The sequence below is a fragment of the Neolamprologus multifasciatus genome, chromosome 19, assembly GCF_963576455.1.
Source record: "Neolamprologus multifasciatus chromosome 19, fNeoMul1.2, whole genome shotgun sequence".
In the NCBI taxonomy this organism is placed as follows: Eukaryota; Metazoa; Chordata; class Actinopteri; order Cichliformes; family Cichlidae; genus Neolamprologus; species Neolamprologus multifasciatus.
In genome coordinates, this window is record NC_140457.1 from 4,597,111 (window position 1) to 4,611,416 (window position 14,306).

The 14,306-nt window shown below is 40.2% G+C and overlaps 1 protein-coding gene across 1 annotated transcript in view; it reads right to left on the reverse strand.

Annotated features, from left to right (window-relative positions):
- Positions 1 to 1,571: 1,571 nt before the first annotated feature.
- The window catches only part of LOC146495761 (alcohol dehydrogenase 1-like), a 14,755-nt gene continuing 2,020 nt past the window's right edge, over positions 1,572 to 14,306 (reverse strand). The window contains exons 5-9 of the mRNA XM_085143792.1: positions 14,090 to 14,306; positions 7,024 to 7,284; positions 6,756 to 6,888; positions 5,928 to 6,066; positions 1,572 to 5,840 (exon numbers count right to left, since the gene is read on the reverse strand). The exon at positions 14,090 to 14,306 is cut by the window's right edge and continues 3 nt beyond it. Coding sequence (XP_084999918.1) covers positions 5,807 to 5,840; positions 5,928 to 6,066; positions 6,756 to 6,888; positions 7,024 to 7,284; positions 14,090 to 14,306 — 784 coding nt within the window. The 3' untranslated portion in view covers positions 1,572 to 5,806. The remainder of the gene's footprint in view (positions 5,841 to 5,927; positions 6,067 to 6,755; positions 6,889 to 7,023; positions 7,285 to 14,089) is intronic.

The window sequence follows — 14,306 nt, forward strand, 5'->3', positions numbered from 1 at the left end:
AATAAGAAAATGAATAGATTTCTTTAATAGGCTGACAGATTTATTGATTTTGACTGCATGCAGGCCGACTGTTATGCAGGAGAAACACCCAGGTATGGTCATGACATCATTTCAACTCATTACCATAAATGCACATACCTCACAGGTGGCGATATTTCCCTGACAGTACTGCGTTTGTATAAAAACAAAGCAGATAAAAATGGCTACACCTCTGGTTTGCTTTAAAGATTTTTTTTTCTGTTAATTTGATTTCAGTCAGTAATATTTGACAGTTCACAGCCTTTTACAGAGAAAGCTTAAATGTCCAAACACCTCTGGATATATCTGGAATATTCCACATATACCTTCTGCCTTTGAGGCAGAAAAATTACTGAACCTTTCAAAGTAGACTCCATCTATTCAGGATGTGACAGTGATCCCATCAGACAGGCTTTTTAGCCATTATTTTCACAGTCTGATTGCATGAGGGTGTGAAGTGTGTGATTGTGTGTAGATGGTGATGTTTGAGCCCATACTGTCATACAATATGAAAGATTGGGACGAGGGATACATAAATAACTAATTTGCCTGAGTGGAAATGTAAAAGCACAAAGAAAACTCGATTTCTGAACGGCCACATTAGTTACTGATCGAAAATGAAGTCGGGCTTACGGAGGCCAAGAAGGTCAATCAAACGGTTGAACCCTGAGCAATGCCCATCTTAGTTGAATCCTCTAAATATACAGGTCATAATCCTGACCCTATACTTTGGAAAAAGACATGTAAGCAATATTTGATGTGTATCTTTCTTTCACGAGTGCCTACATATGGGAGCAGAGTTTAATGAAAACAAAAATGACATATTCTGATGTCATAAGGTTAAAGTTGTCACTGACATCTACTCAAATTATGTGTATCTGTGAACACTTAATTAAACCTCTGCATTGACTCTTTGTAGAGCCTAAGAAAGTGACCATCTCCATTTTCAGTATTGTCGGGTTTCAAAAGGTTTTGCAGCTACGATGTACCAGCGTTTTAGATTCAACGCAGAATCAATACTTTAGAAGTGCCAGGGGGAAAATGTTTTTTTTTATAGATGCTCACCTAATATATCAATGTGAAAGCTAGATAATGTAAACTGTATAAAAAGTAAAACTAATTAAATATTTAAAAGTTGATACAATGTACAGTAAAAACAAGATATTGCAACTACACAGAACTATTAAAAATTCTCTTACACCTACGAGTGCTGAGAGCGATGACTTTTCAACAAAGGAGAAAAGAAAATACTGTGGTTGCAAGAATGACTTCTGTGAAATTCATATTGTTATAATCATAATTTCCTGTTCTAAAGACCTTGCAATGGGTTCACACCTGCAGTGATAAAAAAAAAAAAAAGGCTGTAAAAGTTATTCTGAGATCAGAGAAACCAGATTTAATTTCTTGTCAAATATAGTACAACGGTCCTGCATTAATTCCTCCATTAATCTTCTTTAGAGGCTTAAATTTAAGATCTTAGATTATGGCTAAGAACTTAAAAATTCTCCCTTTTTAAAAATAAAAACTATGAAATTGGTCTTTCAAATCGGAGCTGTTTTTTGTTTTGTTTGTTTTTAATCGAGAAGCTTCTCTCCCACCAGTAGGAAAATCATTTATAAACAGATTCAAAAGTTGTGGGCCCATGACTGAGCCCTGGGAGACACCCATTATTTCAGAGTTGCTCATTTTCCAGCTCTCACACAGCCTTCTTTCTAAATAACAAATAACCAGAATAACGGGCCGCGTCTCTTGTGTTTTCTGGTACGTTTATGTGGAACTGTTTTGATTTGCAGGTTTGAATCACACAGTGCAAATCTGATCTCTTCCTGAAAGTCATTCATCATCAGAATATTCAAATGCTTCAAGTATTGTTTGGTTAAGTTTCCAACAACACTTGTGCATGTGTAATAAATCTCCAGTCAACATTTGGGGAATGACAGATTTTTGATCCACTGGTGAAATCTACACGAAAACTGAAACCACATGTTGGGAGGAAAGAGATATTGTGCAATCATTTAAACAGTCTCAAGTTAATCTGCAGTGTTTTCAACACACTTTTCTCCAACTTCAACAGGCTTCCATGTCCGTGCTGTTTCTAAAAAAAGAAAGAAAAGAAACAAGAATCATGTATCACCTTATTATTCATTCAGATGAGATCAAAGAATACTTCTGAATAATCTGGGTTTGATTCCTCTGTTTTTCTCTCTCACAATGTTCTCTCTGTGTATATGTTCCTATGTGTTCCTTCGGGGGGAGGATGCCGATCAAAGCGCTGTCTTGACTGTGAATTCCTCAAATAAAAAAGACTTGTAAGATTGTTTAATAACCGTGCACAGACCATCATAGCCATTTTTCTTCATCAAATGTCCTGAAATGATGTAGAATTGCACAGATTTCTGTCCAGCGAGGTAAATGGTAAATGGCCTGTATTTGTATAGGGCTTTTACTAGCCCCCCTAGGGACCCCAAAGCGCTTTACACACCCATCACACACTGGTGGAGGCAAGCTACAGCCCTGGGGCAGACTGACAGAAGCGAGGCTGCCATATCGCGCCATCAGCCCTTCTGGCCATCACCAGTAGGCGGTAGGTGAAGTGTCCTGCCCAAGGACACAACGACCGAGACTGTCCGAGCCGGGGCTCGAACCGGCAACCTTCCGATTACAAGGCGAACTCCCAACTCTTGAGCCACGATCGCCCACATGTAACAAAGTCTCACTGCCTTCACTGTGCACAGACATGTCATGCTTATGTGAATAGTTAATCCACAAATTCCAATTCTGAACCAGGAAAAACTGGCTGCTGTTCTGCATTTCTTCTTCGCATCATTTTGTTGTCCCTTTGCATTGTGATCTCTGTCTCTTTGTGGTTGTTTTGCACGTTTTTTGGGTCTTTGCAGTTGTTTTACATCTGATGCACCTTGGGTGAGTCATCCTGTTTCTTCTTGTGACAGTTTAACCCCTTTATGTATCATCTTTGTGTGTCTTTGCAGTCATGATCTGTGTTTTTAAGTCACTTTTTGCATGTGACACCCTGAGCAGTAGGACCCCAGTAGGACTGGAATTCAGCAAATTGCTTTTTGCAAGTATTATATTTAATGCTATCAGTTCATTGAAAGAAAGACATTAAAATGACATCGTGTTTTTCATATGGTGAGTTATGTAGGAGCCCATGATCCCTGCGAGGCCTGGTGCCCCAAGGCCGAACACAGCCAAGGGCAACCCCTCAGCCTGCAGGGTCAGGGTAAGTGAGGGGCATGAAAATGATGGCTGTGTTTTTCATGGTTATCTGATATACACTGTAAGCAACATTAAGCAAAGCAACATTAAGCAAAGCAACATTAATTAAGCGCTAAAAATACCAAAGAGTTCTTTAGCAAACACAGAATCAGCTTTCAGCTCAACAGGCTGGTTGATATTTGGCTGCCCTCTAGAGGCCAAGAATATTACTCTTACAGGTCTGTTATTCCAAATTGCTTATCACTTAATTCTTGATCCTCTTTGAAAGAGTCGCTGCTGATTAAGGTGGATAAAATGAGACTTTCCAAATATTTGTTTGACAGGAAAAAAAAATCAAATGTTTAATTTTTAAAAAATATTCTTTTGTGGAAATAGTAAGTACACCTTTGGTATTGCCCATTTAGCTGATATAGCTTCTTGTAGGCATACGTGTTAACATGTCTCTGAAATGCACATGAAACATTTTTGACCACCGTCACATGTAAAATCTGTTCAGCTGCATAATTTGCGACGCTTTCACCCACAGCTGCCTTAATAAAGTTCGCTACATTTGTTCAAATCGATTTTTATCCTCATGTACCAAAAGTGTCTAAGAATGATTAAATTAACCTGAAGTTTTAACATATTACAAAGGGAAGAAATTATTTTGGTTAGTTTTGTACATGATACTCATTTTAATTGGAAAACCACAACATGCTTTAATGTTGTTGAGATATAATCAATAATTTGCAAAACAGTGGTTCAGCTTCTTCTCCTATCGGCTTATCTGTGGTGAACCCTTGTACTACTGTGCAAACTGAGTGAAAGTGCATAGTGAGGAGGTGTGGGTCAGGTTGAGGTCCTGGTGAATGTTTTACAGGTTTAGGGTTACAGAGTTGTGGTTCAACTTTGAACAACAAAGATTTACTTGGGTTGTTTTGCTCCTTTCTTAAGATGCAAGAGAGGTTTAATACTTAATGATTGTTAGGTTGACAATACTAGTTGTATTTTTATTTATTTATTTTTTTTAACTTTCTGGAGCCTTTGAACTGCACTGATGTTTGCTTTAAGAGTATATCCACCCTAGCAGTGCAGACAGCCAGATTGGAAACCTGCAACTGTTCATTTCATATTTACTTCAAAATGAAAAATCCTTGTGTCCATCACCTTACAGAGCTAGAGAAAGATTTTCTGAAACTTCACTGTGTCTGCAGTTAGAGTTAGACGAGATCAGTTAGTTGGTAAGATCATATTCCACTTGCCACCAAGCCTTTGGAAATGTTTGAAACGATGCAGGAAAGTTTGCATTTGTTTTCTGACAATTCTGGGCTTCATAACTGAAATAAATTGAAAACAAACGATCAGAGTGACAAGTCACACCTGATAAAAGCTGCTATTGTCAACACCAGACTGCAACAGACTTTTTGCTTAATAGAGCAGAAACACAGAGAAGTTTAGGAAAGCAGCTGAAAAACACCATTGCCAAAATAGTCTGAAGAAAGTGCAGCAAATGAGTCTTATTCATTAAAACTACCTGCCTAATAATGTGCAGTGGATACTGTGGCTTCCTATCTCTGGTTATGGATTAGGTAGATGTGTGTTTTTCCAGTGCAACAAGTGGATGCTTGTTTAGATTGGGATTTGCATAGTTTCAAGGCTGGATCTGGAGTTTTTCTTAAAGCAGTGTTTCCAGAACTTTCCTGCTGGACAGGGAGCCCTGACTCTGTTCTGCTGTTGGAGTGCTGTCTATGTCTATGTGTGCGTCCAGTCTGTAGCAGTTCTTAGCTGGCTGGTATATGTCGCTATCTCGTGCATGTGTCAAAGTACACATTTACACATCAAAGCCAGAACCAAAGATTTTTATTGCATCAGGTGCTTTATCTTGTAATGGCTATATTACAAGGTGGTGGGTGGTAGGAAGATTTCAAGGCCAGTGAGTATGGCTGGCCAGAGCTGCTAACAGGAAGGCAGAGAAGTGATCATGAGCAAGGGAGAAACAATATTTCTTAAAGCGTGGATACCAGCTAACTCCTTCTGGTGTTGAGCAGACACAGTGACTTTATTCATTCATTTGAGATTTCATTGTTGCTTAGCATAAAGATCTAACATGTAGTTCTTGTATGAGCCAAGTTGTAGAGGTAGGCATATGTATGCTGGCTTTGTCACTTGAATCAACAGAAATTGCTGCAGTATCCTCTCTCTTATCATAAATTCTACAAGAAACCAGCAGGACTGCTAGGGAACAAATCATGGTATCAATCCTAGCAGAATAATTACAACAGCCTGCCAAGTAAAGCAAACATTTGTATTATTAGGCTGCGCTGTGTAAATCTTCGCTAGACACACTTCATACAGACTTTAATGACATAAAAACCAATAAAACAAGAAAAACCAGAAGTCTCACAGACCAGTCTGTTTCATGCCATTTTATTTATCCATAAACACAGTTGCATTTTTGATTTTTGCTCATATAAATTCATATGAACGTCCACAGAGGAATTCACTGAACTATTTAAACTGATTGTAGTGATACACTACTGGATTTAATGTTGCTGGAAGCAGCACAGTGGTCTTATGGTGGAGAAACACTCATGACCGCCCGGATGCTGTGGAAAGAAAGAAAAAAAAACTGAGTTTCACTTTAGCAAATAATAACTTTTGTGTTTTTCTTCAGCTGTGAAAGGCAAATCTACCATTTGCAGTTCTTCATGAGTTCAATGGCATCATTGGCTTGATCCAAAGTCATGTTCTGACTAATAAACTCGTCCACTTTCAACTTCTTGTCCAGGTAGTCTTTAACCATCTTGGAGACGCCGTCCTTGCTCTTAAATCCTGAATCACAAGATTAAAATAAGAGCCACATTGTAGAACATGTAACCTTAAAGCTCCTTTACTTGCGATTCATCACTCTGTGATAATAGTCATTTGCGGGGACGTAACAGTCTAAGGTCTCGGGGTAAAAACAGGACCAGGAAAGAACGAGAAGGAAGCCAAACAAAGCAGTGTGGTGAATATTAAGTTCTTATTATGAACAATCCCAAGTCAAACAGATTGTTCTTATTAATAAAGCAGCGTTGCAAAAAAGACAAAGGTCACAACTCAGTCTTATGTGTCTTATAGGTGGAAGAACAAACAAGCACCAAAGAATAAAGCACTTCTAAAGCCCACAGGCCCACCCTAATCACTAGTAGCAGCACACACCTTACTGCTGCTGGAGCCCACACTACTCACTGAAAGCAGTAAACCTCCCCACTGCTCCCACAACTCCAAACTGCACCAAGGACAACCACACTATAGCACCTCTCCATTCCCTGACAATCAGCGCAAAGACAAAACCCACACCGCGCGCTCCTTCCCTGACCCTATATAACGTCTGAGACTTAATTGCTGACTGGGTCCAGGTGCTGAATGAGGGAATGAGCAGCAGCTGTATCCTGGAGCGAGGGCAGAGAGAGAAAGAGAGCAACACCACACCCACACACTCCCACAGCCTCACAGGATGTAAAATAGACTGACCTCACCTCCAAACATGGAGCCCTTCCACGTACGTCCAGAGATGAGGTGAACCGGTCGAATAACTATATCATGCAAGTCTGTCCATCCAACAATCACACTGACACCCCAGCCTCGGGCTGAGGACTCCAGGGCACTGCGCTAGATGGAAAAGAGCACAGAGTCAGTAGATCAAAGGGCTTCTTCAATGATTAAAATCAATTATTACATTTTATGCTTGGTTAACGTTATCTGATGCTCCGTGTTCTTAAACCACGTTAGATTAAATCTCCCTACCATGACTTGCACATTCCCAACACATTCCAATGAGTAGTCCACGCCTCCATTGGTCATCTTAGTGAGCACTTCATGGATAGGTTTATCGTGATCTTTGGGGTTCACAAACTCCGTGGCTCCAAACACTTTGGCCTTCTCAAACTTGTCTGGATTGACGTCAACAGCGATAATCCTTTTGGCTCCTGCAGCCTTGCAGCCCATGACTGCAGCCAAACCCACAGCTCCCAGACCAAACACGGCACAGGTGGAGCCCGGCTCAACCTACAAGATGAGAGACTTAGTCCCTTTGTGCTGGGTATAGTAAAGTTCTAATATATAGAAACATAATGAATGGAAATATTCTGTATCTTCTAATGAGTGGTAACGCTTGCCAAAGCATTTCAATCTTGATGAGAATTTCTATTGAAAAGATTTTAGTTTTAAGTCAAAAATGGCTTAATTTATTCTGCTGGCTATCCCAGCTTTGGAAATATTGTGAGAGCAGATTTTGGATGATGCAGAAATGCACGTTCAGGAGACTTCTGTCCTCATACAGGTCCTATTTCACTGCAGGGCAACCTGCACGTGGCAAATAAAGCCTTGATTGATTGGAAGTGATAACATATTGTGTACTCTGCGTACTCTCTTCCTGATAAAGTGATTATGAATTTCACCTTTTGGTGTTAAGCTGGGAAACTTTGGCCCAACTTTAGTATGGAAACAATCCTGATATCTTTGCCTGTGGCACCAAAACAATGATCCTACCTCACACAGGGAGAGAGCTTCAGAGTATTAGTCTTCAAATGATCTTGTGGCTAGTGATAAAATATCTCAGTGTGACTCTGGCTATAGCCTGCGTCTACTAAACCACCAACAGAAATGCAACATGACATGACTCGGCACCAAAACTCGTGAAAAGACGAATTAAACCCAAGATAGAGTGAGGTGCTATGTGCAACACAAAGTACTCGAAATGCAAAGAAAGACGAAAATGTAGTTGTGTTTGTATGTTGTGACCTTCAGCTGCTATCTCTTCTCCAAGAAAGACATAACACAGACACAAACAATGGAGCGATCTCATCGTGCACCTTGTCCCTTACTCAGTAAGTATCACTGTAAAGTCTTCATGCATCAAACTTGGTGTCTTTCGTAATTTTATTAGAGCCGCAACACATGGTGTGGTTTAAAAGGAATTAACCGTGGTGAAAATGATCACGACTACACGAGTTTTCTCTGAGCTCTATGTAGTCCACTTATGATTCAATAGCTTGTAGAACCACGATTACAGCATTAACCATTTATGCATCTAATCTTCTTTACAACACTGCTTTGCAGGCATTCATTTACTTCCTGTTAGGAGAAAAACCTCAGGAAAGCAAAGAATCACGGGCCCAGAGTTAATTCATGTACATGGGCGATTCCTAAGCACGATCTGTCAACTATCAGAGTCGTGCAGAAATGCGCGCCAGGCATCTGCTTAGACTTTATTATATACTGTCTTACTCATGGGTGGAGTACAATTTAAGGAAAAAACAACTTCTTATCTGGTGATTGCATACGAGGCTGCACAGGATGCAGCCTTACAAGACAAAGAGGAACAAGTTGATTAACGATCTTGTAGTGGGTTAAAACAATACATGTGGGTGTTGTCTAAACTTGAGCAACTTCTTCATGTGGTCACTTTGTTCCAGTTAAAGAATTTGCTGACACGCTATGTACAGGCATTTCTGTGAAATTCAAATAAAGCTAAACATAAGCGATTATCACAGTTGAATATTAATAAAATTCAAAATCTTTTAACACTTCCTGACAAGAAGGTCCATCTTTACCCACATCTGCTCTTTCTATAGTTCCTCCTTTGAGAATTTCCTCAGCTACAGAATATTTGTGTTTTGGAAATATGGTTGTGCAAAAACAACAGAAAAGATCACAAATGCATGTCCCTTTATTTCAGAAGATATCTATACCTCCCACTGCCTGCAGAAGACATTCAGTGTTTTCTTTGTATTATTGTAGAGTTTTTACCGTATGATATAAAGCGCCTTCGGGCAACTGTTGTTGGGATTTGGGGCTATATAAATAAAATTGAATTGAACTGAAAAGGACTCAGTGCCACCGAGCACACAAATTATTTCAACTTTTTCCTCCGACACTGTTCTGGTTAACTCCACCCTTCTTCTCCTCTCTTGTCTGCTGCTTTGGATGAATGAAAGCATTTATTGTCATTGTATATCCAATCAAATTACAGTGTCTCTAACCATACATTTGAATATTTATTCCAAGTATTTAAACTCCTGTTGTTAGATTGAAATTGTTAAATGTTGCCATTGTTTTACTTAAATTTGTAAACCGTGCCTTAAACTGCACGGTTAGATATTCTTCTATTCCTCCCCTGCACATCTATGATGCTGGGGGAGGTAATTAGCTGTAGCCGTTTAACTGCAGGCACATTCTATGTGAGATTCGGGTTTCCTTATCTTCTGAGGAATATCCACCCCCGGCCATTTAGGAGCTCACCTATGCTTGCAAATGGTGAACCATTAAAGTTAAGCCGTATACGGGTGTGGGGAGATGACCTTTGGATAACTAGGAAATGGGGTTAAACAGTTGTAAGCATATATTGTGTGGCAGGAAGTCGTGTACACACACACACACACAGTGTTCTAACCTTTGTGACCATACGGGTGGTGCTTGTATTCACGGAATAAAAAGCTGCAAGGGAAGGCTGTTTCTTTGAAGTTGGCTAGGAAACAGATGAGGAGCGTTCAGCTCCAAGAGCCTGGTTCCAACTGGCCTCCGTTGCTAACAAGTAAAAAAACGGTTCCATTGTTGTCTCGCTTTCTTCCGGGGTGATGAGTCTCTAAACTAGCTGGTCTGCTGAAGCACAGACCCAACACCTGTACCTTTACAATCTCTATTCTTCACAACCTCACCTTTCCTCCTGTCTCTCATCCACACACATGTATTCTGTTTTGGTTCTGTTGATATTTATTCATCTTCTCCCCAGAAAGTGTCTCCACCACTACAAGCTCACTCCCACCTGTTTCCTACTCTCACTACAGATCACAACGTCATGTCCAGACGTCATAGCGGAGACGTGAGGTTGAGATACGACGCGTGGTGATTTGTATTATAGATAAAAAAAACTCTCATGTGGCCTTGTTTGTCTGAAGGACATTGTTCCAGATGACTTCCTTGTTCTTTTTAGAGAGAAAAGTCTTTCTACTGCCAAACTCTCAAAACAAGCTCCACTTATTGAGTCTTTTTTTTTTAAGTGTGCTGTCATAAAGTTTAGCATTTACACTTGAGGCCAAAATGATTAGCCCCCCCAGGAATTAAGGCACATTTATCTAAACTTCTTCCCAATGTTTGCAGCATTGATAAAACTTGATATAATTAAAAATTCACCAGTGCTATTTGGTAGCTTCTGGTACATTTTGTAATATAAAATATATTTTTAGGCTTACTTTTTATCAAATATAGTAAAAAAAAAAAGGGGGTGGTTAAAATATTAGCCTCATGTGAATGTTTGCTTTCAAAACACACCTACAGTAATTAACCAATCAGCTTTGAAATCACACCTGTGCAGCCAATTGGCTTCCTAACGACATTCAATCAGCATCAGCTTGTCTTGCAACAAGACAATGACCCCAAACACAGGCTGTATCCTAATTCAGGGTCTGCAGCCTTTTAAGGGCTGCGTACTTAAAGACCGCTAAGGCCGGAAGTGCGAGACTTGTGAAATGGGACGGTCTAGCGCTGCCCAGGTTGCCTAGCAACCATGATACTAACAATTCAATTCAATTCAATTTTATTTATATAGCGCCAAATCACAACAAATGTCGCCTCAAGGCGCTTCATAGATACAGAGAAAAGCCCAACAATCATATGACCCCCTATGAGCAAGCACTTTGGCGACAGTGGAAAGGAAAAACTCCCTTTTAACAGGAAGAAACCTCCGGCAGAACCAGGCTCAGGGAGGGGCGGCCATCTGCTGCGACCGGTTGGGGTGAGAGAAGGAAGACAGGATAAAGACATGCTGTGGAAGAGAGACAGAGATTAATAACAGATACGATTCAATACAGAGAGGTCAGTTAATACATAGTGAGTGAGAAAGGTGACTGGAAAGGAAAAACTCAATGCATCATGGGAATCCCCCGGCAGCCTACATCTATTGCAGCATAACTAAGGGAGGATTCAGGGTCACCTGGTCCAGCCCTAACTATATGCTTTAGCAAAAAGGAAGGTTTTAAGCCTAATCTTAAAAGTAGAGATAGTGTCTGTCTCCTGAATCCAAACTGGAAGCTGGTTCCACAGAAGAGGGGCCTGAAAACTGAAGGCTCTCCCTCCCATTCTACTTTTAAATACTCTAGGAACAACAAGTAGGCCTGTAGAGCGAGAGCGAAGTGCTCTAATAGGGTGATATGGTACTACAAGGTCATTAAGATAAGATGGGGCCTGATTATTTAAGACCTTGTATGTGAGGAGCAGGATTTTGAATTCAATTCTGGATTTAACAGGAAGCCAATGAAGGGAAGCCAAAACAGGAGAAATATGCTCTCTCCTTCTAGTCCCTGTCAGTACTCTTGCTGCAGCATTTTGGATTAACTGAAGGCTTTTCAGTGAGTTTTTTGGACATCCTGATAATAATGAATTGCAGTAGTCTAGCCTGGAAGTAATAAATGCATGAACTAGTTTTTCAGCGTCACTCTGAGACAGGATATTTCTAATTTTAGAGATGTTGCGCAAATGGAAGAACGCAGTCTTACATATTTGTTTAATATGTGCGTTGAAGGACATATCCTGGTCAAAAATGACTCCAAGGTTCCTCACAGTGTTACTGGAGGCCAAGGTAATGCCATCCAGAGTAAGAATCTGGTTAGATACCATATTTCTAAGCTTTTCAGCGCCGAGTACAATGACCTCAGTTTTATCTGAGTTAAGAAGCAGAAAGTTAGTGGCCATCCAAGTCTTTATGTCTTTAAGACATTCCTGCAGTTTAACTAATTGGTGTGTGTTATCTGGCTTCATGGACAGATAGAGCTGGGTGTCATCTGCATAGCAGTGAAAATGTATGCTATGTCTTCTAATGATGCTGCCTAGGGGAAGCATGTATAATGTAAACAGAATTGGTCCTAGCACCGAACCCTGTGGAACTCCATAATTAACCTCAGTGTGTGAAGAGGACTCTCCATTTACATGCACAAATTGGAGTCTATTAGATAGATATGATACAAACCACTGCAGTGCAATACCTGTAATACCTACAGCATGTTCTAATCGCTCTAATAGGATATTATGGTCAACAGTATCGAATGCTGCACTAAGGTCAAGAAGGACAAGCACAGAGATGAGTCCACTGTCAGAGGCCATAAGAAGATCATTTGTAACCTTCAATAAAGCTGTTTCTGTGCTGTGATGAACTCTGAAACCTGACTGAAACTCTTCAAATAAACCATTCCTCTGCAGATGATCTGTTAGCTGTTTGACAACTACTCTTTCAAGGATTTTTGATATGAAAGGAAGGTTGGAGATTGGCCTATAATTAGCTAAGACTGCTGGGTCTAGAGATGGCTTTTTGAGTAAAGGTTTAACTGCAGCCACCTTGAAGGCCCGTGGTACATAGCCGATTATTAGAGATAGGTTGATCATATATAAGATCGAAGAATTAACCAATGGCAGGACTTCTTTGAGCAATTTTGTAGGAATGGGGTCTAAAAGACACGTTGATGGTTTGGAGGAAGTAATTATTGAAGTTAACTCAGAAAGATCGATTGGAAAAAAACTAACAGCTGGAAACGTTTCATACAGCTTTGTTTGACAGAAATGAAGGAGAAAATCTTTTGTTCATTTGTTTGTTTGTTTCTACATGAGCTTTGATCATTCTCTGATTAAGCTCAGCTATTGAACGGCGTATATTTTAAAGTAAAGGCTGTAAAACCAAGTTAGTACAAACGTCACTAATGTCACATAACTTTGCCGACATGTGGCCAACAGGAATGTTTTAATGTTCTTCGTTATTAAACATTTGCACATAAATAAGTTACATAATATTCAGTACTTAGTTTACTAAGTTACTCTTCTTGCGCCCCTCATCCGCCGTTTTTTTCGGCAAAATTATCCACACCCACCACTATGCATTCTGGGATATGTTGGGCCACGAAGTCTACACCGCCACGTCCTTAAAATTCAGGGAAATGAAGGACGCATTTGAGGGCTGCATTTCGAGCAGCCTTCGAATTGGGACAGCCTTTGTCGCTGTGACGTAATCGGCCTTAAAATGCGGCCTTTAAGGCTGCAGACCCTGAATTGGGATACAGCCATACATTGAAACTAGTCCAACAGTTCCTCAAGGATACTAAAACCAAGATCCTGGAGTGGCCCGCACAGACCTCAATCCTATTAAGAATCTGTGGCAAGTGCTCAAAGTGAATGTCCATGCTTGGAAACCATGCAATTTGGACCAACTAGAACACTTTGCAATGGAGGAATGCAGACAACCAAGTAAAGACCTACTCTAAGAGACTGTTGTCAGTTGTGCCTCAGAAAGCGTACAGTACTGAGTAATTACGGCTAATAATTTTGGATGTCTCATTTTTGCCCTTTCAACTCGGTGTATCAATAAAATATCCTAATTAAACTTAGTGGACATTGTTATATTGGAAACAGATACACTATGAAAAAACACTTGTTTTTAATTAATGGTCATTTTCATATAGAAATCAATAATTTTGGCCTCAACTGTAACATGCTATCTGCAGTCTGTAGAATCTGAGATGCAGTTCCTGGGTTTTTTTCAGTTTCTGTGGGGTGACATTCACTCCAGTCAAGATTTTGGCATTTTGCTAATGTACACCTGAATCCTCCAGACCAGCAAACTGTCAAAACGTCTGCTTCTGCTCTTCCCAGATTGGTTTAAAGTGCCCTGACATGACATAGGGCCTCTACAGACACACTTAAAAGATTTAAGCAGCAACAACTGCAGGCTTCACTTCCAAAATCCGGGAAAATTATGTATGAACGTCTTAATACTACTCTGAAAGAGAGAACAAGAGCATTTCCAATTCCCACAGCCCAAATTACAAACCTTAGCGGTATTAACAGCTGCCCCATATCCAGTGCAGATCCCACACCCAAGAAGACAGACTTTGTCCAGAGGAGCAGCAGGATCAATCTTAGCCACAGCTGTCTGATTGATCACAGTGTACTCAGAGAAGGTGCTGGTCCCCATAAACTGCAGCACTCTCTTCCCTTTACAGGTAAACCTGGATTCCACTCCAGCCATGATGGCCTGATTAATCCTG